The sequence below is a fragment of the Drosophila pseudoobscura genome, chromosome X, assembly GCF_009870125.1.
Source record: "Drosophila pseudoobscura strain MV-25-SWS-2005 chromosome X, UCI_Dpse_MV25, whole genome shotgun sequence".
NCBI classification, from domain to species: domain Eukaryota; kingdom Metazoa; phylum Arthropoda; class Insecta; order Diptera; family Drosophilidae; genus Drosophila; species Drosophila pseudoobscura.
In genome coordinates, this window is record NC_046683.1 from 48,574,212 (window position 1) to 48,595,763 (window position 21,552).

General features: G+C 51.3%; 3 protein-coding genes and 2 long non-coding RNA genes across 7 annotated transcripts; all 5 read right to left on the reverse strand.

The window, feature by feature from the left end:
* Window positions 1-1,968: 1,968 nt before the first annotated feature.
* On the reverse strand, window positions 1,969-3,076 carry LOC117185189 (uncharacterized). The gene is made up of 2 exons (XR_004470770.1): window positions 2,265-3,076; window positions 1,969-2,206 (listed from the first exon to the last, which is right to left on the reverse strand). It is a non-coding gene; the product is annotated as an uncharacterized lncRNA (long non-coding RNA).
* A 28-nt stretch (window positions 3,077-3,104) lies between these two features.
* LOC117185188 (uncharacterized) lies at window positions 3,105-6,729 on the reverse strand. The gene is made up of 4 exons (XR_004470769.1): window positions 6,642-6,729; window positions 5,302-6,584; window positions 4,560-5,241; window positions 3,105-4,475 (listed from the first exon to the last, which is right to left on the reverse strand). It is a non-coding gene; the product is annotated as an uncharacterized lncRNA (long non-coding RNA).
* Window positions 6,730-8,768: 2,039 nt separating this feature from the next.
* Window positions 8,769-10,630, reverse strand: LOC6900605 (glutamate transporter polyphemus). 2 transcript variants are annotated; one of them, XM_033385533.1, is made up of 6 exons: window positions 10,512-10,628; window positions 10,402-10,446; window positions 10,171-10,321; window positions 9,620-10,099; window positions 9,374-9,552; window positions 8,769-9,312 (listed from the first exon to the last, which is right to left on the reverse strand). In XM_033385533.1, exons 1-6 carry the CDS (start codon window positions 10,520-10,522, stop codon window positions 8,880-8,882), a joined length of 1,299 nt encoding a protein of 432 aa, XP_033241424.1. In that variant the 5' UTR covers window positions 10,523-10,628; the 3' UTR covers window positions 8,769-8,879. The 2 variants fall into 2 exon arrangements, with proteins under 2 accessions (XP_033241424.1, XP_033241426.1); XM_033385535.1 differs by having other exon boundaries at window positions 9,199-9,302; window positions 10,512-10,630.
* On the reverse strand, window positions 10,553-12,948 carry LOC4813664 (proton-coupled amino acid transporter-like protein CG1139). Of its 2 annotated transcripts, XM_001353600.4 has the most exons (8): window positions 12,366-12,947; window positions 12,245-12,301; window positions 12,034-12,184; window positions 11,845-11,966; window positions 11,563-11,789; window positions 11,363-11,493; window positions 11,117-11,295; window positions 10,607-11,062 (listed from the first exon to the last, which is right to left on the reverse strand). In XM_001353600.4, exons 1-8 carry the CDS (start codon window positions 12,515-12,517, stop codon window positions 10,633-10,635), a joined length of 1,449 nt encoding a protein of 482 aa, XP_001353636.4. In that variant the 5' UTR covers window positions 12,518-12,947; the 3' UTR covers window positions 10,607-10,632. The 2 variants fall into 2 exon arrangements, with proteins under 2 accessions (XP_033241423.1, XP_001353636.4); XM_033385532.1 differs by having other exon boundaries at window positions 10,553-11,062; window positions 11,563-11,966; window positions 12,366-12,948.
* A 685-nt stretch (window positions 12,949-13,633) lies between these two features.
* Fad2 lies at window positions 13,634-14,811 on the reverse strand. The gene has a single exon (XM_001353601.4). It carries the CDS (start codon window positions 14,789-14,791, stop codon window positions 13,730-13,732), a length of 1,062 nt encoding a protein of 353 aa, XP_001353637.2. The 5' UTR covers window positions 14,792-14,811; the 3' UTR covers window positions 13,634-13,729.
* Between the last annotated feature and the right edge of the window lie 6,741 nt (window positions 14,812-21,552).

A 21,552-nucleotide genomic window follows, 5' to 3' on the forward strand; every position in this document is an offset into this window, starting at 1 on the left:
TCCTTGCGATCCTGGGACAGTTGGTCCTTCGCCGATCTGGCCCTATTTGCCTGAGATATAGCCTTCCGAAGATTGTGATTTGCGTATCTTTAAGATACTGGTTATTTCTGCAAGCTATATCTCGGCTACACAGCGGCCGATCGGGGCGCGGCATGTCTTTTCGTGATCAGAAGAGTCCTGCCAACCGATTGGCATAAGAAAAAAAGACATTCAGCTTATCACGATTTTCGCAAAAAATCATGATGGTTACATCATTGAATTTGTCAAAAATCGGCCTCATTTTCGTAGCCGAGATTTTGATGCCGTTCGACCGGCTGGATCCTTGCGATCCTGGGACAGTTGGTCCTTCGCCGATCTGGCCCTATTTGTCTAAAATACAGCCTTCGGAAGATTTGGATTTACGCTTCATGGAAATACTGGTTATTTCTGCAAGCTATATCTCGGCTACACAGCGGCCGATCGGGGCGTGGCATGGCTTTTCGTGATGGGGAGAGTCCTGCCAACCGATTGGCATCAGAAAAAAGGACATTCAGCTTATCACGATTTTCGCAAAAAATCATGATGGTTACATCATTGAATTTGTCAAAAATCGGCCTCATTTTCGTAGCCGAGATTTTGATGCCGTTCGACCGGCTGGATCCTTGCGATCCTGGGACAGTTGGTCCTTCGCCGATCTGGCCCTATTTGCCTGAGATATAGCCTTCCGAAGATTGTGATTTGCGTATCTTTAAGATACTGGTTATTTCTGCAAGCTATATCTCGGCTACACAGCGGCCGATCTGGGCGTGGCATGGCTTTTCGTGATGGGGAGAGTCCTGCCAACCGATTGGCATAAGAAAAAAGGACATTCAGCTTATCACGATTTTCGCAAAAAATCATGATGGTTACATCATTGAATTTGCCAAAAATCGGCCTCATTTTCGTAGCCGAGATTTTGATGCCGTTCGACAGGCTGGATCCTTGCGATCCTGGCCGAGTCGGTCCTCCACCGATCTGGCCCTATTTGCCTGAGATATAGCCTTCCGAAGATTGTGATTTGCGTATCTTTAAGATACTGGTTATTTCTGCAAGCTATATCTCGGCTACACAGCGGCCGATCGGGGCGCGGCATGTCTTTTCGTGATCAGAAGAGTCCTGCCAACCGATTGGCATAAGAAAAAAGGACATTCAGCTTATCACGATTTTCGCAAAAAATCATAATGGTTACATCATTGAATTTGCCAAAAATCGGCCTCATTTTCGTAGCCGAGATTTTGATGCCGTTCGACAGGCTGGATCCTTGCGATCCTGGCCGAGTCGGTCCTCCACCGATCTGGCCCTATTTGCCTGAGATATAGCCTTCCGAAGATTGTGATTTGCGTATCTTTAAGATACTGGTTATTTCTGCAAGCTATATCTCGGCTACACAGCGGCCGATCGGGGCGCGGCATGTCTTTTCGTGATCAGAAGAGTCCTGCCAACCGATTGGCATAAGAAAAAAGGACATTCAGCTTATCACGATTTTCGCAAAAAATCATGATGGTTACATTATTGAATTTGCCAAAAATCGGCCTCATCGGTGGCTAGTTGGGGAGAGGTATGTCATTTCGTGATCGGGGGACATCCTTGATGGAGTCCTTCTCAAGGATTAATGATATTGGGTCCCCTCAGTACATATGACTTACTTTTCTCCACCATTTTTTGCCGATCAGGTCTTGCCCCAATCAGGTCGCTAAGGCTGCGATGTTTCTCGTCCAATTTGGACATTTCTTGACTAATCTGGTCCCCTGCGACCATGACCACAACCTTTTGTCCTATGTCCTTAGCGAAGACATTCAGTCGTCATTTTTGATAAGCATCTCTCATGACAAGTGCGTGCAAAATGCAGAAAGAGAGATCGCGAAGAGATCCCCCCTGCCCACATGAGCGAACAAATCAATTCTGATTATAACCGAAACTGATAATTCTGATACTGACTGAGTATCGGGAATAAGTGTAATTGTATTTATTTATTTAATTTTTTATTTGGGGGCCGCTCTGAATCTTCCACGCCTTCTTGTGATCGAAAAAATCGCATTGATCAGTCCGATGATGATGTTAAAGCTTGTCCTCCATCTCTAAGGACCCTGCAGGCTCCTTGGTCATCATCGAAGTTGATCGCGGTGCTGCTGGGCGAGGTCGTCACGTAGGCTGCGCGGATCCCTTTGCACACAAAGTAATACTGACTCTGGAATCGCATTATAAACATTAGATTGGGAGGAAAGACAGTCCATGACTACGCTTACCACATTTATCGGTTACAGGGGAGTATCACACTCCACGGCAAAAGACCTAGAAAGTATTTAAATGAGAAAGAAAGAAGTTCATGTGGAGAAACTGTCCGCCAATTCCTTAATGATGTTGTTGGGATTCCGGTTAACAATCGCTAGCATTTAAATGTATTTCCTCAAAATCTATTTCACAGCGTAAGCCTAAGACTCCACCTATGACTTGGGGACCTTGAGCCCTATTGACATTTCCCAACGCCTACTCGACGGCGGAAGATTTGCTTTGGCTGAATGTTTGTTTGCGCACAGGGCAAACAATCCAAACACTTGATAGCGGCGATAGCGGATGAACAACAGTTCGCATGCGAATTGGCAACAATTCGCGAGCTTTCCCACGCTACTCCCAAATTAATATGTGATATGAGGCGCTGAAAGCAGAAGCGATATGATACGACACGACACAACCCACCAAGAAAGAGCAGCGAGGAAACGTAGGAAACCCAATGCGAACTCAAGTCGACGAAAGATAAGATATTTATCCAGGTGCTCGCTCGCAGCTCCATGCTCCGGCTCCGGCTACGGATCAGGGCTCTGGGCTCTGGGCTCTGGCTTCCTCCTTCTCTCGCAATCGTAATCACCCACAAAAAGTGTTGGCGAAAAGGCAAACGAGGAGCCGAGCCGTCGAGCGAGCGAGCAATAAAAACACGAAAAGGGAAATGTGCAAACGCAATTCAATCCCGCGTCCAACTGAAAACTGAACCGTGAGAAAATTACACCCACAGATAACACACAGCCAACGCCACAGTCAAGGGCCAGGGCAAGAGTAAGAGTAAGAGTAAGAGCAAGAACGAGAGCCGTAGCCATAGCCAGACCGCATCCACAAGATACTTTACTGCAGCGATAAGCGTTTTGCATTGTGACGCAATATGAGGTTGAGGTTGCTTGAGTGTGTGCACAATTGAAAAATTACTGTTTGCCCAGCGAGAGTTTAAAGTTCGTGCCCCAACCAAATTGTATCTCTCGCACACACACACACACACACGCATCGATAAGGGGCAGCGTGTGAACCCAATCAGAGACCCACTGATTGACCATGCGTGGGTTGTGGACTGTGGACTGTGGGTAGCGGGTTGAGGCATGACCATGTGCACCTCTCACGTGTCGTACTCTCTCCTTAGGTAAATCAGAAGCAGGCGTCCATCGTGTGGCAAGAGTATCTATCTATCTATCTATCTATCTATCTGGTATCTATGATCCTCCAGTAGGCAGTGGCCGCTTTGATGACCCATCTGATTAACCTTTGTCTAGTCATTGACTCGTCGCATAAATCCACCGGGCTTCGTTTTCGATTTGAACTCCTGTTCATCTGTAATTTATGTTTGACTGCTGCCCAAATCGATTCGTTGCGCTTCGATTTCTATGGCCAAGTTTATGGCCATTCCGCTTCCGCTATCCCCTTTACCGCCATCCCCCACCATCCACCTGTGCTTGTACCTGGGGCAGTGGCCTGATCGATGCACAGATAAATGGCATTTTATTAGTTGGCTACTTACTTGGCTTACTGGGACCGTAAGTCGTCGCAGCAGTCCCCGAAAGCAGTCGAGAGGCAGTCCAGTCGTCCATAGAGCTGGCAGCTTAATGTCAGTGGCACAATGTTTGGGCCATGTTTATTGGGATTAGTTGCTTAAAATTATGACCAATTTGTCGGGGTTCAATGAGATGCAGCAGCAGCAGCAGCAGACATCGCACCAGCTATGCATCCACTTTTCTACATTCAAGTCAATTGCATGCAAAGCGAGCCCCCCTCCCCACACAGGGGATCGGGATTGGGATTGGGGCAGGTCCGTAGCTGTGGCAGGGACTGACTCTGACTATGACTCTGACTCCCATAACCCATAGAAGGCGCTGCTCGCGCACTTATTTTGCGTACATTTTTGGCCACAAAAATAAAATTAAAGCCTTAAATAGATAATGCGCTATCAGCAGACGGACAGACCGAACAGACAAACAGACACTGCCTGCATTCAATGCAAATCTCAATGAGCCTAGGGGGCAGGTTAATGGAAAATTTATAATGCCAGGCGGGCCATAAATATGCCACATCCACCCACATATTGTGTCGCCCCACAAGCGATAGGTACACACCAGTTTCCAGCGTCCAGCGTCCAGCGGCCAACGTCCAGTGCCAAGTGGAGGGGAGTGCAGTGCCCATTCCTGGCCCAGAGATCTCTGCGAACGAGAAGCACACATTTTGTGTGGGAAATATAAAAAACGTTGTAATTTGCAGTTGACAAATACGCAAAAACTCCTTACCAGATCCGGGCTCTAGAAATTAACTCATATTGCAGCATGTTGCAAGTTGCAAGCAGTGGAGGAGTAGGCTGGGGAGCAGCAGCAGGAGCCGGAGTCGGAGTCGGAGCATCAGGCACAGGGGCAGCAGGAGCACGGGCAGGAGCAGAGCAGCAGCATACCCAAATGATTTATGCCCGCAGTGCGGCCTACGAAAATCTGTGGCAAGCTCCAGCCGTCCGGCAGTGTCGGAGGAACGGGAGCAAACAATAGCCAGGGGTAGTGGGAGGTGCGTTGCACTATGGAGAGAGTGTTTCCCCCTCCCTCCGCTGCAGACCATCACAGTCCATCGCTGACTGCAGTCCACGGACGGAGGCTCCTCTTCCTTCATCGCCTACCTGTTGTGGCTGCGCCCCAGGCTGCAATTGTCTGCTTAAAAGCGTTCATTCTGTCCACAATGAAGCCACATAACTTGGCCGCAGTTACTCGTACCCGCCTGCCCCTGCCACACTGTTCTCCACCTCCACTAGCCTTCCTTCGATGTGATGATTTATTGTGGCTGCGCCTCCAGCCTCCATATGTCCCTCCCCGGCCCCAGTTGTAGTCGCCGTCGCCGTCCCAGTCCCAGTCGCAGTCGCAGTCCTCGTCCCAGCACGGTAGCTGTGTTCCCCGCTCTGGTCTCCTCCTCGTCGCAGCAGTCCGTGCCCTGGATTGAAACTTTATTTAATAAGTTGATGTTATTTGTTAACTGGCAAAAGGGCTATACTTCACTCTACTGTGCTCCCAGATCTCCTGAATAGTTGGCCAGAGTATGAGTTCTAATGCTGCTCCTCCTGCTGCTGCTGCTGCTGTGGCCGTTGCTGTGCCACAGCATGGGCCATAAATCAGCTGGCGGCCAGTGGCGTGGGTCGATGGTTATCCCAGAGTTCATTAACGAATGCACTTGACCCACACAGAGAGGGGGAGAGAGAGAGAGAGAGAGAGAGAAGTGCGGTGTACAGTACTCTCTTTACCTCTGTAGAGTGTAGAGTGCTTGATTTCTCGAGTAATTTGTGCGTAGATGCACTCGCCCGTGTCAATTGCATTGCATTAGAAAGGCAACAGAGAGCCAGCAGAGAGGCGACACTGCCGTGGCGGCCTGCCACTTTAATCCGTGCCGCACAGCACACTTGCTGACAAATTGCTGATAAATAAAGCGAGAGATTTGCAATAATGCCTTTCTAATTTCATGCGTCGCGTCGCCAGCGGCTCTCGGCGCTCGGCTCCGCTGCTCCTCCGCTCCTTGGGCATGCAAAGCGCACAAAAAGCACGGACTCGGACTCGCACTCGGACTCGCAGCCTGGCATGGAGCATGGCATGGCGCCTGCCTCCATTGAGATCGAATCCGAGCCTCTGTGGCTCTGTGGCTCTGTGGCTCTGGCTCTGGCGCTGGCTCTGGCACTGAGTTTTAAACATTTTCCACACGTAATGCGAAAGTTTGAATCATTTGTCCAGTGCACTACGCAGCGATTTTCATTTAAAATTCTTGTCACAGACATGTAATTGCAACGCGCCAACCAACGTCGATGGCGACGACAACGATTCCAAACTCTGACTCCAGCGCCAGGTCCCAGCTTCAGTTGCAACTCCAGCTCCAGCTCCAGCTCCAGCTGCAACTCCGATGCGGACCAGAGGCGGATCTATAGGCTATTGACAATGCGTTTGTCAGGCTTTGCCCCTCCCTCCATCCATGTTGCAGCTCTCTGTGTTGACACAGATAAGTGCGTGGCGTGGCGGCGGCATCAGCCATCGGGCATCGGGCCATCGGGCAGCGATAAGTAGCGTTTTATGCATTAATTTTTGCCTCAAAAGAGCATTATTTATTACGCATTAATGCGCTGAATTAACGTTTATTTAATTAATATTAATGCCGCTGATATTACTGTTGAAGTTGTTCGATGTTGCAGTTTACTGTTGCTGCAACAAAAGTTGCACTGCAGTCGCCTGGCATTTGTGTCATACATAGATAGATTTTGGGCCAGGAAAGCCTCTTTTTTCACTCATTTATGGCTGAAATGCAGAAAGAAGTCTTAGAGCAGAAGGAGAATGAGTGATGGACATACATACATACCTCCTAATTGCTCCCCCTTCGCCCTTCCAGCAGGGGCCTCTCCACAGGTCAAGGCCTTTATCGTTCTGCCCCTTCCTTCCTTCCTCCGGCGTGTTTGTCGTTCCGCGCTGACCCTTAAGTTGTGCAAATATTTTAACAGAAATCGAACTCAAATTCCGTCGCGGAGGTTGCTGCTGCTTTTGCTGTTGCTGCTCTGGAAATCTGAAAATTGAAATTGAAATCGAAATTGAAAGGAAAGGAAAGTCGCGGGGCAAATACATCAGAAACACGCTCGAGTTCGAGTATATCTTAAAGGAAGCAAATATTTACAGGAGGGGCAGCAGCGGTCGAGAGGGAGAGGGAGAGGACGTGGGTGATAAGGAGAGCCCGTGAGTAATCCATCAGTGTCTCAGCAACGGGGGCGGAGATGGGGATGGAGGTGGCGGTGGTGGTGGCGGTGGAGGTGGAGTACCCTTTGGGCTGCAATAAACCCAATAATTTATAGACCAATCACGGACACGGACACAGGCACACGCACTACGAAACAAGTGGAAAAATCATAGTCCAAAACACACATAACGCATTAGACAGAGAGAGGTGCATTTGTGGGGTAGGGTAGGGGGAGCGATTTATAGGATGGCCATGCCAATAGACACCGCACAGCGGGTTGTCGCGTCTCCGAGAAGAAGGAGAATCCCAGCCCCAGTCCCAGCCCCAGCCCCAGTCCCAGCCCCAGCCCCAGTCCCCAGCATCGCATCGCATTGCATCGCATCGTCTCATTGCCAATTGATTTATACAAACGGCAAAGCAACGGAACACAAATTGGTTGCCTCGAAGAGATCTCTCTCCCTCTCCACTCTACACTCTCCATGAAAAGATGGACCTGGACCTGGAGCTGGAGCTGGGAGTGGAGCTACGGGAGATGATTTGTTGCACTTTTGTTGCAATCACAGTCGCAGTCGCAGTCGCCTTTGCTGTTGCAGTTGCATACGCAGAACGCTGTTCTCTTCTGCTGCTTAACCTCTTGAACTCCACGCAGTCTGTGCTGCTGGGAGGGATTGGATGCGAAGCGATGCGATACGATGCGATGTGATGGAACCCCTGCACACGTGTTGCAGCACACAATTCAGTGGAAATCATTAGGCCAAAACCAAACCCCAGCGGGCCAGAGCGGGAGAGATTGAATCGGGCCTGGCCAGGCCTTCGCTTTGCATGCTGCCTGCGTAGCTAATTAGAGCCATAAACTGGCACTCGTTTATAGTGCGAGATACGAGTACACCGGTACACCGATCTACACAATCCCCCGGCGGATTTGATGGCGGACACTGGACATCGCGGACATCGCGGACATTGGCGGAAAGTGAGATTTGTCGGGAGGCGTTGGCAAAAAATGCCACACAAATGACAGACAGACAGGCAGACAGCAAACAAATGTTGACCGTTTTTGGTGATGTCGGGATTGTCAGTGGCATCGGGAATCCGAAGCGGCGGTGGACTGTGGGCCAGCCATGGGGCAGCAGAGGGGCAACGGAGGCAGCGGCAACACCAGTTTATCAAGCCAAAAGACCCAAAACAATAAATTACGCAATCCAAATGCTCAACTGCAGTCCATCAATGGCATAATGAGGCAGGCAGCGGGCGAGCAAGAGCCAGAGCCAGACCCAGAGCCAGAGCCGGAGACGACTCCGAGTCCGACTCTGAGTCCCGAGTCGCAGAGGCAAGTCCCAGCGTAGAGATGCATTACCATATCGGCATAAATTCCGGAGCACATCGTTAAGTGGGCTGACGAGTGCCACCAGACACTGCCGCAGAAAACAGGCTCGAGAGCAGGTTGCATGCCACATGCCACTGCCCATGCCACATGCCAGGCTGCCCGGCTGCCAGACGTCCAACTTCCAGACTCTTGGCCACCTAATGAGGGAATTACCGGCCAATGCCGATGCCAATGCAACAACGTCATCGATAATGGTCTTCTGTGGCTGCCCCTTGTGGCACCTGCAGACACAAGACTGCCCCTGCCTCTGCCTCTGCCTCTGCCTCCGACTGCTCGCCCGCCCGCCTGCCCAGTGGGTGGAGTGTTGCACTTGACCTTTAACATTGCGGATGGCGCCCCAGCTCCAGGGGGATGGAGGAAGACGGATGGATGTCTTACAAGGAGAACGAAGCCCAAGCTCTTTAATAATTCAATTTCGCTGCCTAAAATCGTGTTCAAATACATTTGCGGCAAGAGTGCTGTCCGACGCCGATAAAGTGGTCTATTTGCTGTGATCGCCGTACTCCTTGATCATGTCCATGACGGCAAGGATGCAGCCGTACACCAGGATCACTGAGCCAATGATGACAATCAGGATGTTCTTGACGAGCTTCCAACGCAGCTTGCCGTAGGTGTAGGGGGCATGGTAGTTGAGGCACATGTCGATGCAGGCCGGAAAGATGAGGTTCAGCAGGGAGATGGTGAAGGCCCCGACCAGGGCCAGCAGGGGCCCCAGATCGGGGAAGGCCACCGCATTGACGGTGCACACAAGGACGAATATCAGCCGGCAAATGTACTCCATCCGATGCGGATTGTTCAGCTTGCCATTCCGATCCAGATAGTGATTGAGTATGATGTCGATGGTCACGTAGCCGGAGAGGGGGAAGGTCAGGAACACGGCCATGCTAATGCAGACCTTGGACACCTGCGCGGGTCTATAGGGGATTACTGGGACTGCGGCTGAGATTGAGGTGCGATCTCTGGTGCTCAACTCACATTTCATCGTTGGGCAGATCGAGGGTGATACTGCCGTGCACGGACTCCCCATAGCGCCAGTATCCCATGGTGGCAAAGATCAGGTAGGAGATGACGACCACAGCCGAGGCCAGATTTAGGACGCCGAACCATCCGATGTACTGCTCCGGATAGGTCATCTTCGACTCAATGGCCAGCATCTGCGGGGAGCACAAGGCACAATTACGCAGAGCCCAGTCGAAGGCAGAAAGCCCTTGAAGCACCTACCACTCCCACAGAGCTCACGGAGAACAGCGCAATGCCGAAGAAGAGAGGCAGCTTCGAGGGCTCTTTGAACGCATCACGCTCCGAGATTGGCGGCAGGTTCTGGAACAGGTAGTAGAAGATCAGGAAAAAGCCCAGATACATCGAAATGTTGGCCGCCAGATTGAAGGGCACCAGATTCTTCAGATGGCGGATGAGGAACAGCGGAACCGAGAGTATACCCACGAACACAATGAAAATCCACAGATCAATGACCCTGATATAGTAATCCGACAGTTGCTTGACATTGACGGACACAAACACGAGGTAGACGACACACACGCCGTAGTGGGAGAAGGCCAGGACCCCATCCACCAGGTAGCCCGAGGCCTTGGAGCAGTACCTGCACCAATTGGGGCCCTGGTTGAAGGCGTACTCCATCGTGTCGGGAAAGTTGCAGTAGCCCTGCTCCTGCCGCCGTGCGGACTCCACCATGCAAATGATCTACGAAGTAACACGCGGGGAGGGGGGATAGGAGGAGGAATGGTATGCTATGGTATGGGCTCTTCACTCACCAGCAGAGTCATTCCATGGATCAGGAGTATCGTAATCAGAACGAGGAGTATGCCCCCATTGAGCCATCCCGAATAGGAAAAGGCCAGCGGGAGGGCCAGGATTCCTGTTCCAATGACACACTTGAGGAGAGACACAAAGGCACCCACGTTCCTGTTGAAGAAGGAAGCAGAAGGATTGATTTATGGGGGAGTTTCGAGTGGGTTTTACAATGTGGAGCAAGGATTTCTTACGACATTGTGACTTCCACATCGCGATGCTCGTAAGGATTGTAGTCACTGCAATAAGAAGAGGAAACAGAGATTAGAACAGATCTTCAGAAGGATACAGAGACTTCTTCTACCTATTCGCCATTTGGAGTTCAAGGAATTTTTATTTGAAAATAATAAACTATGTGTAATGATAGATAAGAAATGGGGTACTTAAGTATTAGGGAAAAACATGACAGAGACATTTTCATGTCACTATATGACTATGGGATATGCTTCATTCAATTCCTTCACCGAGATCACTGTACCAGAGATCCCCCCCCAAAGGCCCAACACGAGGAAGAAGAGGGACCGCCAGAGCAGGATCTTGCCATAGCCATAGCCCTGGCTGTACAGCACACACATGTTGACGATTCCCGGAAAGATGAGCCCCAATTGTGCCAGGCAGAAGGATCCCACAAAGGAGAGGAGCAGCCCAAAGTCCGGATAGCCAATGGCCACCAGCACAGAGGCAATCACGAGGGCAAGGCGCACCAGATACTCCACGGATCGCCCTGAGGCAACATTCTCCACCAGCTTGGGCCGCATGTATCCCCGCCAGATGATGTCCACGGTGACGTAGCCCTGCAAGGCGTAGCTGAAGAACATGGCCATCGCAAACATTCCCATCACGCACTGTGGCAGGCTAAAGGAGAGAAAGGAGAACGGATCTAACTGGACGTAGCTCTCTTCAACTCACATTTCGTGGGGCGGCAGGTTGTGCAGAATGGAGTTGGCCGTGTCCCTCCCGTATTGCCAGTAGCCAAAGAACCCAAACGCTGCATAGAAGAGGACCACGAGGACCATGGCCCGATTGAGGACCCCGCAGGAGCCCAGAAAGTTCTCTGGATGCCGCATGCTGCGCTGCAGAGCTAAAATCTAGGGGCGAGCAAACCACAAATGAGTTGACAAAAGGATTCTAAAGGCAATTCCAGAAATATCCTACAACACCGAGAGATTCGATGGCAAACAGAACAGTGCCAAAGAAGAGAGGGAACTGCGTCCAGTGCTGTGTGGCCTGCCGTCCCTCCAAGCTGGGCAAATCCTGCACAAGATACCAGAAAATGATGCCAAAACCTAAAGGAAGACGCGGCGATAGAAAGGATCAAAGATCGAGGACTGAAGCTCCGAAGCTCAATCACCCACTGGCGACAGTCAGGATATTGGAGATGACAGTAAACGGCAACAGATACTTCAGATTCCTCACGAGGAACGTGAGTATCAGTGGGAGGATCAGCAGGGCCATATACAGACGCAGATCCATGGGATAAAGATACAGATCCCCCAAGAATTTTAGGTTCTTGGCTATAAACACAATGTAGACACAGTCCACACCGAAATGATAGGCACACATCAGAATGTCCACGAAGTAACTGAAGAATCGGGATAAATACAGATGGAATATAGTGAGGGCCTGATTGGACAAACCCCAGGGGCCTGCTCATGCAGTGCAGCCATGTGGGGCCATCGAGAAGGGCCAGTTCCATGGTCTCCCTGTAGCTGAGGACTGCCATCCGATGGCGTCTGCACAGATGCTGGATGTCATTCAACTGCAGGATAAGGAACTCCCCAGGATGAGAAGGGCTCTGGCTCTGGCTCTGCCTCTGCTCTACCTACCAGCACATGCATGGCATACACCACAATGAAGCCAATCAGAACGGTGGCAAGAAGGCCTATTAGCCATCCGGCGTTGTAGAAGGCTCGTGGCATGGCCAGGCATCCAGTGCCAAAGGCACATTTGACCAGATTGAGGAACGTCTCCAGATCCCTAAAGAAACGGTAGAATAAAGAGCGGCGGCACCATGGTGGATGAAATGCTCTTTCTCACGTCATTGTGTTCTCCACATCGGGTCGCAACACCTGCGCCTCATAGACCAAAGGGGATCTTTTTGGGGCAGAGCAACACCATTAGGAGAGGGTTCTGTTCTCTTTAGATCTTTAAAGCTCACCCCATGCTCCTTTGAGCCACACCCAGGGCCCGGACATGGAAGGGCACCAGATTCCTCTTCAGCTCCGGATCCATTCTGATGGCCAGTCGGTGGCGACGCCCGCGCACCTTCTTTTGCTGTTGATGTTGCTGTTTCTGCTGCGACGACGGCATTCTCTGGATCTCGATCTCAAAATCGAAATCTTATAATCAAAAACGAAACGAACTTTCAGCACCGACTACTGGGGTCTCTCTCTCTCTCTCTCTTTGTCTCTCTCTCGCTCTTTCTCTGTCTCTCTGTCCAATTATGCAAATGTGTTGACGAGGCATTGGCTTTCCCTCGGGTTACGTAGTGATCTTTGGAATCTGTTGGCCAGCTTCCAGGAAGGGTCTCTCGGCCTCTCGGCCTCTCGGTCTCTCGTCTTGAGAGATATTAGCATGGCCCAAAGCCATGGACTCTTTCCAGGAAATCAAGCACAGTCGCAGCCCAGTCCCCGCCTCCTCTTCGATGCGGTTTTCTGTGTGGGGGCGTTCTCTAGGCTGTGGCCAAGGAATTTGCTACCTAAATTATGCCACAGCCTGAAGCATCCACCGCAGTATCCTCCTCTCTCTCTCTCTCTCTCTCTCTGTCCCTCACGGTCTATCGGTCTCTCTGTCCCTCTCTGGCGATACAAACTAATTAGTGTGGCAGGGGCTGGGGCATTTCTCAAATGCCACTTGGCCATAAATTCTATAAAAAAACAAACTACAGTTTCTAGTTAAGGCCCCTCTTCGCTGGTCGCTGGTCTCTGGTTTCTGGTCTCTGTGGTCATTGTGTGAGGCCGCAGCGATCACCCGCTGTGGGCCTGGCACCTTCGCCCTTGCCTTTGCCTTTCAATTTCTTTGCTTTTGCTTTTTCTTTTGCTTTTTCTTGTGCAGTGCCGAATCGAAAATGCAAATTTTCCGGCGTTTCGCAGCCGCAGCGGCAGCAGTGACAAGTACGAATCGAAGGGGGGGCCAGAAGTCAATCTGTTAGATTTGTTTGCTTTTAGCTATTCCATTTCCTTGCCTATTTTCCCACTCGTGTGTGTGTGTGTGGCTTCGAGGAGAGAGTCGATCGGTGGGAACACCTGCGAGGGGCACTTCCATAGCCAGAGCTCTCTCCAAGGGAACACTCAATCAAAAACAATCAATAAAGTGTTCCTCAAATGCAAATGCATGGCAATGTCGACCAACAAAGGTTTCGCATGGAAAATACCCCACTTTGGATGTAATAGAATGCCCATTCAATGGACTAGTGGACTGTGTGACTGTGGTGTGTCTTACCTTTATTTGTAGTTGTATTTAGTTTATTTAAGAAGAGTAAAAAAAAAAGAAAAATATTTGCCAATATTAATGGTTAGCGGTTCAACTGGCATTGACCTTGAGCCTGTGTGTGATGGTGGTGTCGGCAATGTCCTCCTGCGGCTGGTCCTTGTCGCCCCATCCCCACACGGGGTGGCTGCCATCGCCAGTGCGCTTGATCCTTTGGCGGAGCATCTCCGTGGAGACGCTCTTCAGGTCGTAGGCCCAGCCAATGCGGGCGAAGAAGTCGATAAAGTATGTGGTGGCATCGCGCGAATACTTGCCCAGCTCGGCGCTCTTGTAGTCCCAGGGGAAGACGTGGTGGTAGTTGTGGTAGCCCTCGCCCACGCGGAACCAGATGAGGAACGCCTCGTCCGTGGGGGAGATGTTCTTGTCGTACGGCCGCTTGCCGTACATGTGGGCGGAGCTGTTCACCAGCCACACGATATTGAGGCTGGCGCACCACCGGAGGAGGGTGAAGCACGACCACGAGCAGAGCAGGGACTCGCCCCAGTAGTACATCGGCACGACGGTGGGCAGCACGAAGCAGATGAGCGGCATGAGGATCAGGTAGTGCTTCTTCTGGAACATCACCAGCTTGTCGTTGCGCAGGTCCGAGAGATCGATATCCCTGCCCTTGATCGTCACATCCGGGTGCTTCTTGCAGCACAGCCAGCCGATGTGGGCGAAGAACCAGCCGCGCTGCGAGTTGTAGGGATCGGCGTCCGTCTCCGAGTACTTGTGGTGCAGCCGGTGGTCGCGGGCCCAGTAGTAGACGGCGTCCTGGAAGGCCAGCGTATTGAGGAACATGAAGATCAGCCTCAGCGGCGTGTTGGCCTTGAACGTGCGATGCGCCCACAGGCGATGGGCTCCCCCGGATATCCCCAGAATGGTGAGCACCAGAGCCGCAGGGAATAGCACCACTGTCTGCCACTTGGCGGCGGTGAAGAGCAGCCACACGCCGTACAGCGAGGACACATGGAGGATCGTGAACAGGGTGATGTTCAGCCACAAGAGCTCCAACTTGTGGTTCGGATCGGGTATCTTCTTCAGAACCGTTGCCGCGGCGGTGTCGCCCTCGAAGAGCACGCCCGTGGTGTCTGTGGGATCGCTATTGGGTGGCATCGTGCACTACAAACTGGGGGGTTGGTCCCAAAACACATCTACTTATAGCGAAGCGGCGCCCGATTAATATTCAAAAATATTCGGCGTCGAACATGCCCCTTTCCGTTCCCGTTCCCGTTGCCATCGCCATCGACATCGTCATCGCGTTTTCGTATCATCGGGGCGTTCGAGAACCCGGACCTAGGTCCGAGGTAGTGTCCGGCGATCCATTTCAGAAATTGTAAATTTCAAGTACTAAATGTTAAACTATGCGCATAGATGATCGTCACGAGATGTTACACGTGATTGCCAGGGACGGTGCAATGGTGGAATGGTGCAGCGGTGCAGCGGTGCAACGGTGCAACGGTGACTGTGTTGCAGTTAGACTGTGTTGCAGTCGACAGTGGTGGCGCATCATTAAAGTGCTGCAGACAAATGGCCGCGCGGCATGTGCGGCACATGTCAAGAGAGCTGCAGCAGCAGCGGCAACAGCGGCAACAGGTGAAAATCTGGCTGGAATTCTGATTATCTGCAGCTTCTGGTTGCTGCCGCTGCGGTGATTGGCAGCAAACTGTTGCTGCAACTGCTGCTGATGTTGCAGGCAGCAACTTAAACTGTAACTTTCAACGATTTGTCGTCAGCGTCTTCTGTCTTCTGTCGTCCGTCGTTTGTAGGCAGTGTCTTCTGCCTTCTGTCGTCTGTCGTCTGTGTGCCACTTTGATGTTTGGCCACAAAAGTGGAAAGCAACATGCGCATAATTACGATTCAGCCAACATGGGGTGCAACATTCCTTGACCACCATCTCCACACCCCTGCCTCTGTTGCTGCCCCTGCCGTTGCCACTGCCCCTGCCCCTGCCGCTGCCCCTTGTCTCGCGCTCTCTGGGGGCCACGCCCTCAATTCAATTTACAGCCGGAAGTGTGGGTGTATACTTATTTGATATACATTCCTCTTCAGTACGCGTATTCCAATTCTTGTTCTTGTTCTTGTTCTCGTTTCGCGGTTCGCGTTTCGATGTTCTCTCCTTTCGCGCAACTCATTTGCTGCTTCATAAATCAGGAATCGCAGCAGCAGCCGCCTCAAAACTCCCGCATAAAAAAACTCCTGTATGAAAAACGCATTTAATGATTGGGGAACAACAGCAGCAGCAGCGGCAGCAACAGCGGCAACAACTACATAATAGGCCGCATCTTGAGGCAGCAGCAGCAGCAGCAAAAAGTGGGAGGATGCAGTGGATTCTCCCTCTTTTCGCTGCCTCTCTATCTCTGGTGATGGTTTTGCGATACACTTTCTCTGGACGGTACTATGGCCCTCCAAAGGCGTTTTGCCATGCCAAAAATAACAGATCCAAGATCGGCTTGGCAGGTACTACTTATGTGACTTCTATAGCAATTGCTGGGAAAAGATGATTTCCCGATGGAAGCTTGAGTGTTACTCTTAAAGAAATTGCTTAATGTATGTTTTATTTCGATTATATTCAAATTGGATAAACTAGTCCCCTTCACTGTGCTTTTATGGCCTCCGGTTGTGCGAGAATTTTATGAAAAGGTGGATATATCCATGAAATGCATCCGTTTATAAGAGTTCTCCGCCCATGAGAATAGCTTCCCTATGAAAGACGTTCGTTAAGGAAGAAGTTCCCCTGAAACTGCCACAGAGTATCCATAACTTCGACTAGTAAAAGCCCACAAATGCTCCTTCTCTTGTTTTTAATGCCATTTGTTGCTGCCGCTGCCGCTGCTGCTGCTGCTGCTGCTGCTGTTGTCGGGCCGTTTGCCTTTTTGGGGCCCGTGAGGCATTCGCCTAAGCGGCAGGTTCCTGTCTCCGTCTGCTACCCCATCCAGGGAGGAGACGTCGACGACGTTGACTGCATTTTTAAGCGCGCTCTGCGCATAAAATAAAGCCAGATTGCAGGCATCTCTTGCCTTGGGGGCATCATCCTCCTGCCTCCTACCCTCCTACCCTCATACCTCCACTGCCCCATTCCCCAATCGGTGGAACGTACTACCTGTGGCAAGGCTTGCCTGAAAGATCTTGAATGGAAGCGAAGAGTAAAAGTGCAGGATGCTTTGTAGTCCTGCCCCCCCCGTGCTCTGCTGCACGCCCCCTCCTATCGGAAGAGCTTCTGCAGAAACAGCAGCTAATTTTCGACGGGGCAGCCACAAAAAAAATGAATACCGATTGGGGCATCCTCAGCACAGCAGAGAACCAGAGACAGAGAGAGGGAGGCAGGGAGAGCGAGAGAGAGAGATAGAGAGAGAGAGATCTTCGAGCGATAATGATGCAAGGTTAATCATTAGCCTGGAACGTGTATTATGCGATTATTAGTTGGGTGCAAGCACCGGAGAGGTGCACCCAATCCTTGCCACAGCCCCAGCATCGACTTCCAGCCTCGATTGGGGATTACACTCTTTTTTTTTTTTGGTGGGCGTTTGCTCTGGCTTTTTTCGGACCATTTCGCGGTAATTTCCAATTTCCGTTGCAATCTGTGGGGATCTGTGCGATCGGAGCAGCGGATTGGGGAGTTCTATATGCAACATGCCGCCAATTTGTCAACGAGGGCAACATGTGGTTGCTGCAGCATGTATGTTGTCAGCGTTTTTTAAGAATCAATTGCCGCCCAACAGCAGCAGCAGCAGCAGCCGGAGCAGCAGCAGCAGTTGCTATGGAAATCTCTGCTCTGGAAATTCGATATTTCCCGGGGCCCCGCCTGCCCCAGCAGCCTGCCCCCCCCCCTGCCACACGGCCCCCACAAGTCGGGGAGCCTGAAGGCGGCCTTGAAAAGCAATACTTGGCGCAAAATCATTGCAGAATTGTAAATGAGGGGCAACCTCATAGGCCCTGCCCTGCCCTGCTCTGCCACACACTGTTGCTGTTGCCTGTTGCTGTAGTACACACATATTTTGAGGTAAAAACGCTCGCTCAACTGACATGCAACATGATTTTGTAGGCGTGCAACATGCGCATGCGCAACAGCCGCAGCTTTATCAGATTCTGCAGGCTCCACTGTTGCTGGTGGTGTTTTTTGTTGGTTTTGTTGTTGTTGTTGTTTTTGTTGTGAGAGTTGCCGCATGTTGTCGACTGTCAATTGTTTTGTGGGCGTTGCAGCAGCAGCCAGCAGTTGCAACCAGCAACCAGCAACAATAGTCGCAACAAGAGTCGCCACAACACACACCAATCTGTCGCACAGAGCCCCAGACTCCCAGAGTCTGGCGGTGGGGCCGAGGGGCAGGGCAGCAGACTTTTGGAGGCTATATCAATGTCAACAGCATTATCACACCGCGCTGTCAATATGCAAATGCATAGAGCAGACAACGGAGTCCCACTAGTCGCAGCAGCAGCAACCCACCGAGCACCGAGCAGCGAGCACTTGCCACAACCAACTGGCAGCCAGGCAACAGAGAACAGAGAACAGAGGACAGAGAACCCAGCCAGCAAACGATTGCCTCCCTTCCCCCCCCCTGAGTTCCGTTCGTCCTCCTGCAGACTCCTTTAGAGTATGTGACACTCGTTAACACGCAGCGAAAATGCGCGAAATGCGATATTTCACACGATTTATGCGCGATGCAACGACGAAAAGTTGCAACCTATGGGGGGGGCAGCAGCAGCAGCAGCATCAATAGGAGCCCGAGGACCACACGCATTGCTGGGTAGCCGGTGGAGGCTGCTGCTGGGGCTTTAGGCCCTGGAAAAGTCATGGGAAAGGGAGTTCCCTGAAGGCTGCTTCCCTGCTGCAGCTTCGAAAATGTTGTTCTTGCAACAGAAGAAACATCCCACTTAAGGTGTAGGAAAATGATTAGCCGGAAGAGTGCGGCTGCTGCTGTCCGCCATATGCCACAAATAGTATTAGTTTCTGACTGGCTGCTGGCTGCCACTGCTAATGGGGTATGTTGCTGCTGGCTTGCTGGCTTGCTCGCTTGCTAATTTGACAGAAAGACTTCCAAAGATTGGTGGCAGAGTGGCAGCGAGCCATGATTTATGCGCTGCCAATTGGTTGTGGCAACATTTGCCCATATACATAATTGAAATGTAATAAATTCTGCTACGGCTACCGCTGCCACTGCAACCGCTGCTGCTGCTGTTGCAGCTTTTCGTGCACAATTAGCGGCAGCAACAGGCAGTTGCTGTGGCAAGCATCAGCATCAGCATCAGTGGCATCCACTAACGACAATTGCTGACCATTTTCCATGACTCCTCGTTGCTTGATTATTAAATAAATAATAATCATAGAGCGAACTGCTGCTGCTGCTGCTGTTGCAGTGGCAATGTGGCGGTGTGGCAGGAGGCTGGCTCTGCCTTTGGGTTTTACAAGTTGTAAAGTGCGAAATCAACACGCTTCATGCCACAAAACTACAACTACAGATCTCTGGACAGGCTGCCACACAGTGGCCATCGGTGGCACGTCCGAGTGTCCGAGTGTCCCAGTGTCCGCCGTGTCCGCCGTGTGTCTGTCCACTATGTTAGTTGTCAACACAAATGGCAATCGGCGTTGATAAATTGTTGCAGCCTTGGGCCAATTATAACCGTGTTTGGGCTTGGGCTGAATATAGCTGCCACATGCCACAGGCCACAGCCACAGCCACAGCCACTACTCGTATGCCTCTTGCTGTTGCGCTGCTTCTCGTCCACACTCTCGTCTCTGATATCGCAAGGCTTTGCTGGTCCTCTTTCGTATGCAGATATCCATTCATCCATCCACAAGCTTCCTGCGAAGCCCCGCAACAGTCCTCCTTCCGGTGGCTGCCACTCGTGTGTGGGTGCAACACTGTACGAGCAGAAGAAGCCACCGACCGATATCTGAAATTCAATACCCGGATCAATCTCCGCTTTCAACAACTCTTTCAAATTTCTGTCGTGTCGTTTTCCTCTTTAGATAATTTGTCTGCCACAGAGCTAAAAAAAAAGGGCGCCAAATGAGGCCACGTGCTACAAATTGCAGTGATTCCAGCAGCAGCAACAGCAGCAGCAGCAGCAGCAGCAGCAACAGAAACAGGAGCTCAAAACACCCCCGCACCAGCACCTGAGATTTATCGAAGGTTTCCCTCATCCTCTTCCTCTTCCTTAGGGGCATCCTCTGCAGATCTCCGATATCAGCTGTTCCTCCCCCCCCCTCCGGCCTGGCCTCTTGGCGCGCGCTGCTGCCCCTCTGGCACATTATTGTTATTATTATCCACGGCCCGGTGTCTTTCCTTATACAATAACATCTAATTTCCTACCTCTGCTCACTGCTACCTTTCTACCTACTTGGCAGGCTCTTTGATTCTCCCAGATTTTGGCAGGCGACATCCCTTAAAGGAGGGCAGCCTTCTCTCTTCTCCCAAGGCGCACCCGCATGTGTCACTCGAATGTTGCATATTTGTATGCAACGCTAATGACATCAGAAACAGATCGAATCGCGAGGGAAATGCTAGATCCGATTGTGGCATTTCCCAGAGAAGACTTTTTCAAGGGGAGGGCAAATGGTTGAAGGTTTTGATAACGCTGAGAAGGAGGGAAGGGGAAGGAACAATTTCAGCTACAATTTGAAGATACTTTTTGCTCTTAAAAAGTGTCTGGCGAATCCCTCTCCTCTGTTTTTTAGCAAAGATATCTCTTTATTGGAATCCTCCACCTACATACGACACATCTCCTGCCCCGAGGCAGGGTTTCCCCTGCCTCCGTTCAGGGTGGCTGCCACTGGGATTATTGACCTCTTGACAAACAAGCGAAACCTTTGTTTGCTGCTGCAGATGAGGACGAGAGGCAGCAGCAGTAGATGCAGCGGCATCTTCTAGACAGCTGTTGGACGGATCAGAGGCAGGAGAGGAGATCGACTTAAGAAGTCGTTGGCGCGAAAAAACAGAAGTCGGTCCCGGGGAAAATCTGTGAAAGGAACAGCTGACAGCGGGCAGGGGGCAGGAGGCAGGGGGCAGGGGGAAATGCACGAGCCAAAGGGAAAAGGGAAAAGGAAAACGATCTCGAATGTTGCGGTTAACCTCCGAGACAGCGGAAAAGCGGAAAAGGTGTCAGAAATGTAGCAGCAACCATCTGTGTAGGTAATTTCGGTTCTAATTGCAACTGCAATTAGAGGAGAGTGGTTAGAGGGGGGTGGGGGGCGTGGTGCCACACTGGGAACAAGTGCAGCAAGCAGTCTGGCTGGCATTCGGCGAGTGACATATGCGAGACGCCACACAGATCTCCAAGGCGAAGTGGCATTGCGTGTGCTCTCCATTTATTATCGATGTTGCCCCGCCAGACGCTGAAAAACTTGCCCCGGCAGCGGCAGATTAGATTGGAGGCGTAGCAGGATGAGGATGCAGCAGCAGCAGCAGCAGCAGCAACAGGAGGTGGATACCACTAACTACCGTTAGGAGAGACACACACAAACAGAGACAGAAACCAAAAACAGAGACACGAGACACAGTCGAAAGAAACATTTAAAGAAATTCAAATGAATTCGTTTTTGGGATATATGCATGCCATGCCCAATGCCCAATGCCGAATGCCCCATGCCCCATGCACCATGCCCCAATGCCGCGTGCCCCGCGGGCCCCATCCGCCCACTTAAATTGCGTGCCATGCTGAAAGCATTCATTTGCGAGGAGCCCTGAGATGTGTGTGGATGCCACTGGGAGATGCGGCAAACTACAATTAAATTTGCATTTGTATGATTCCCGCTGCCACATCCATTTGTGGCTGCTACAGCTACAGCCAGTTGATGCCGCGGGTGAAATACCTCGGCGTAGGAAACATTTATCACTGCTATGGGGGCTCCTCCGTCGCCAGACCGCCATCCACCAGCC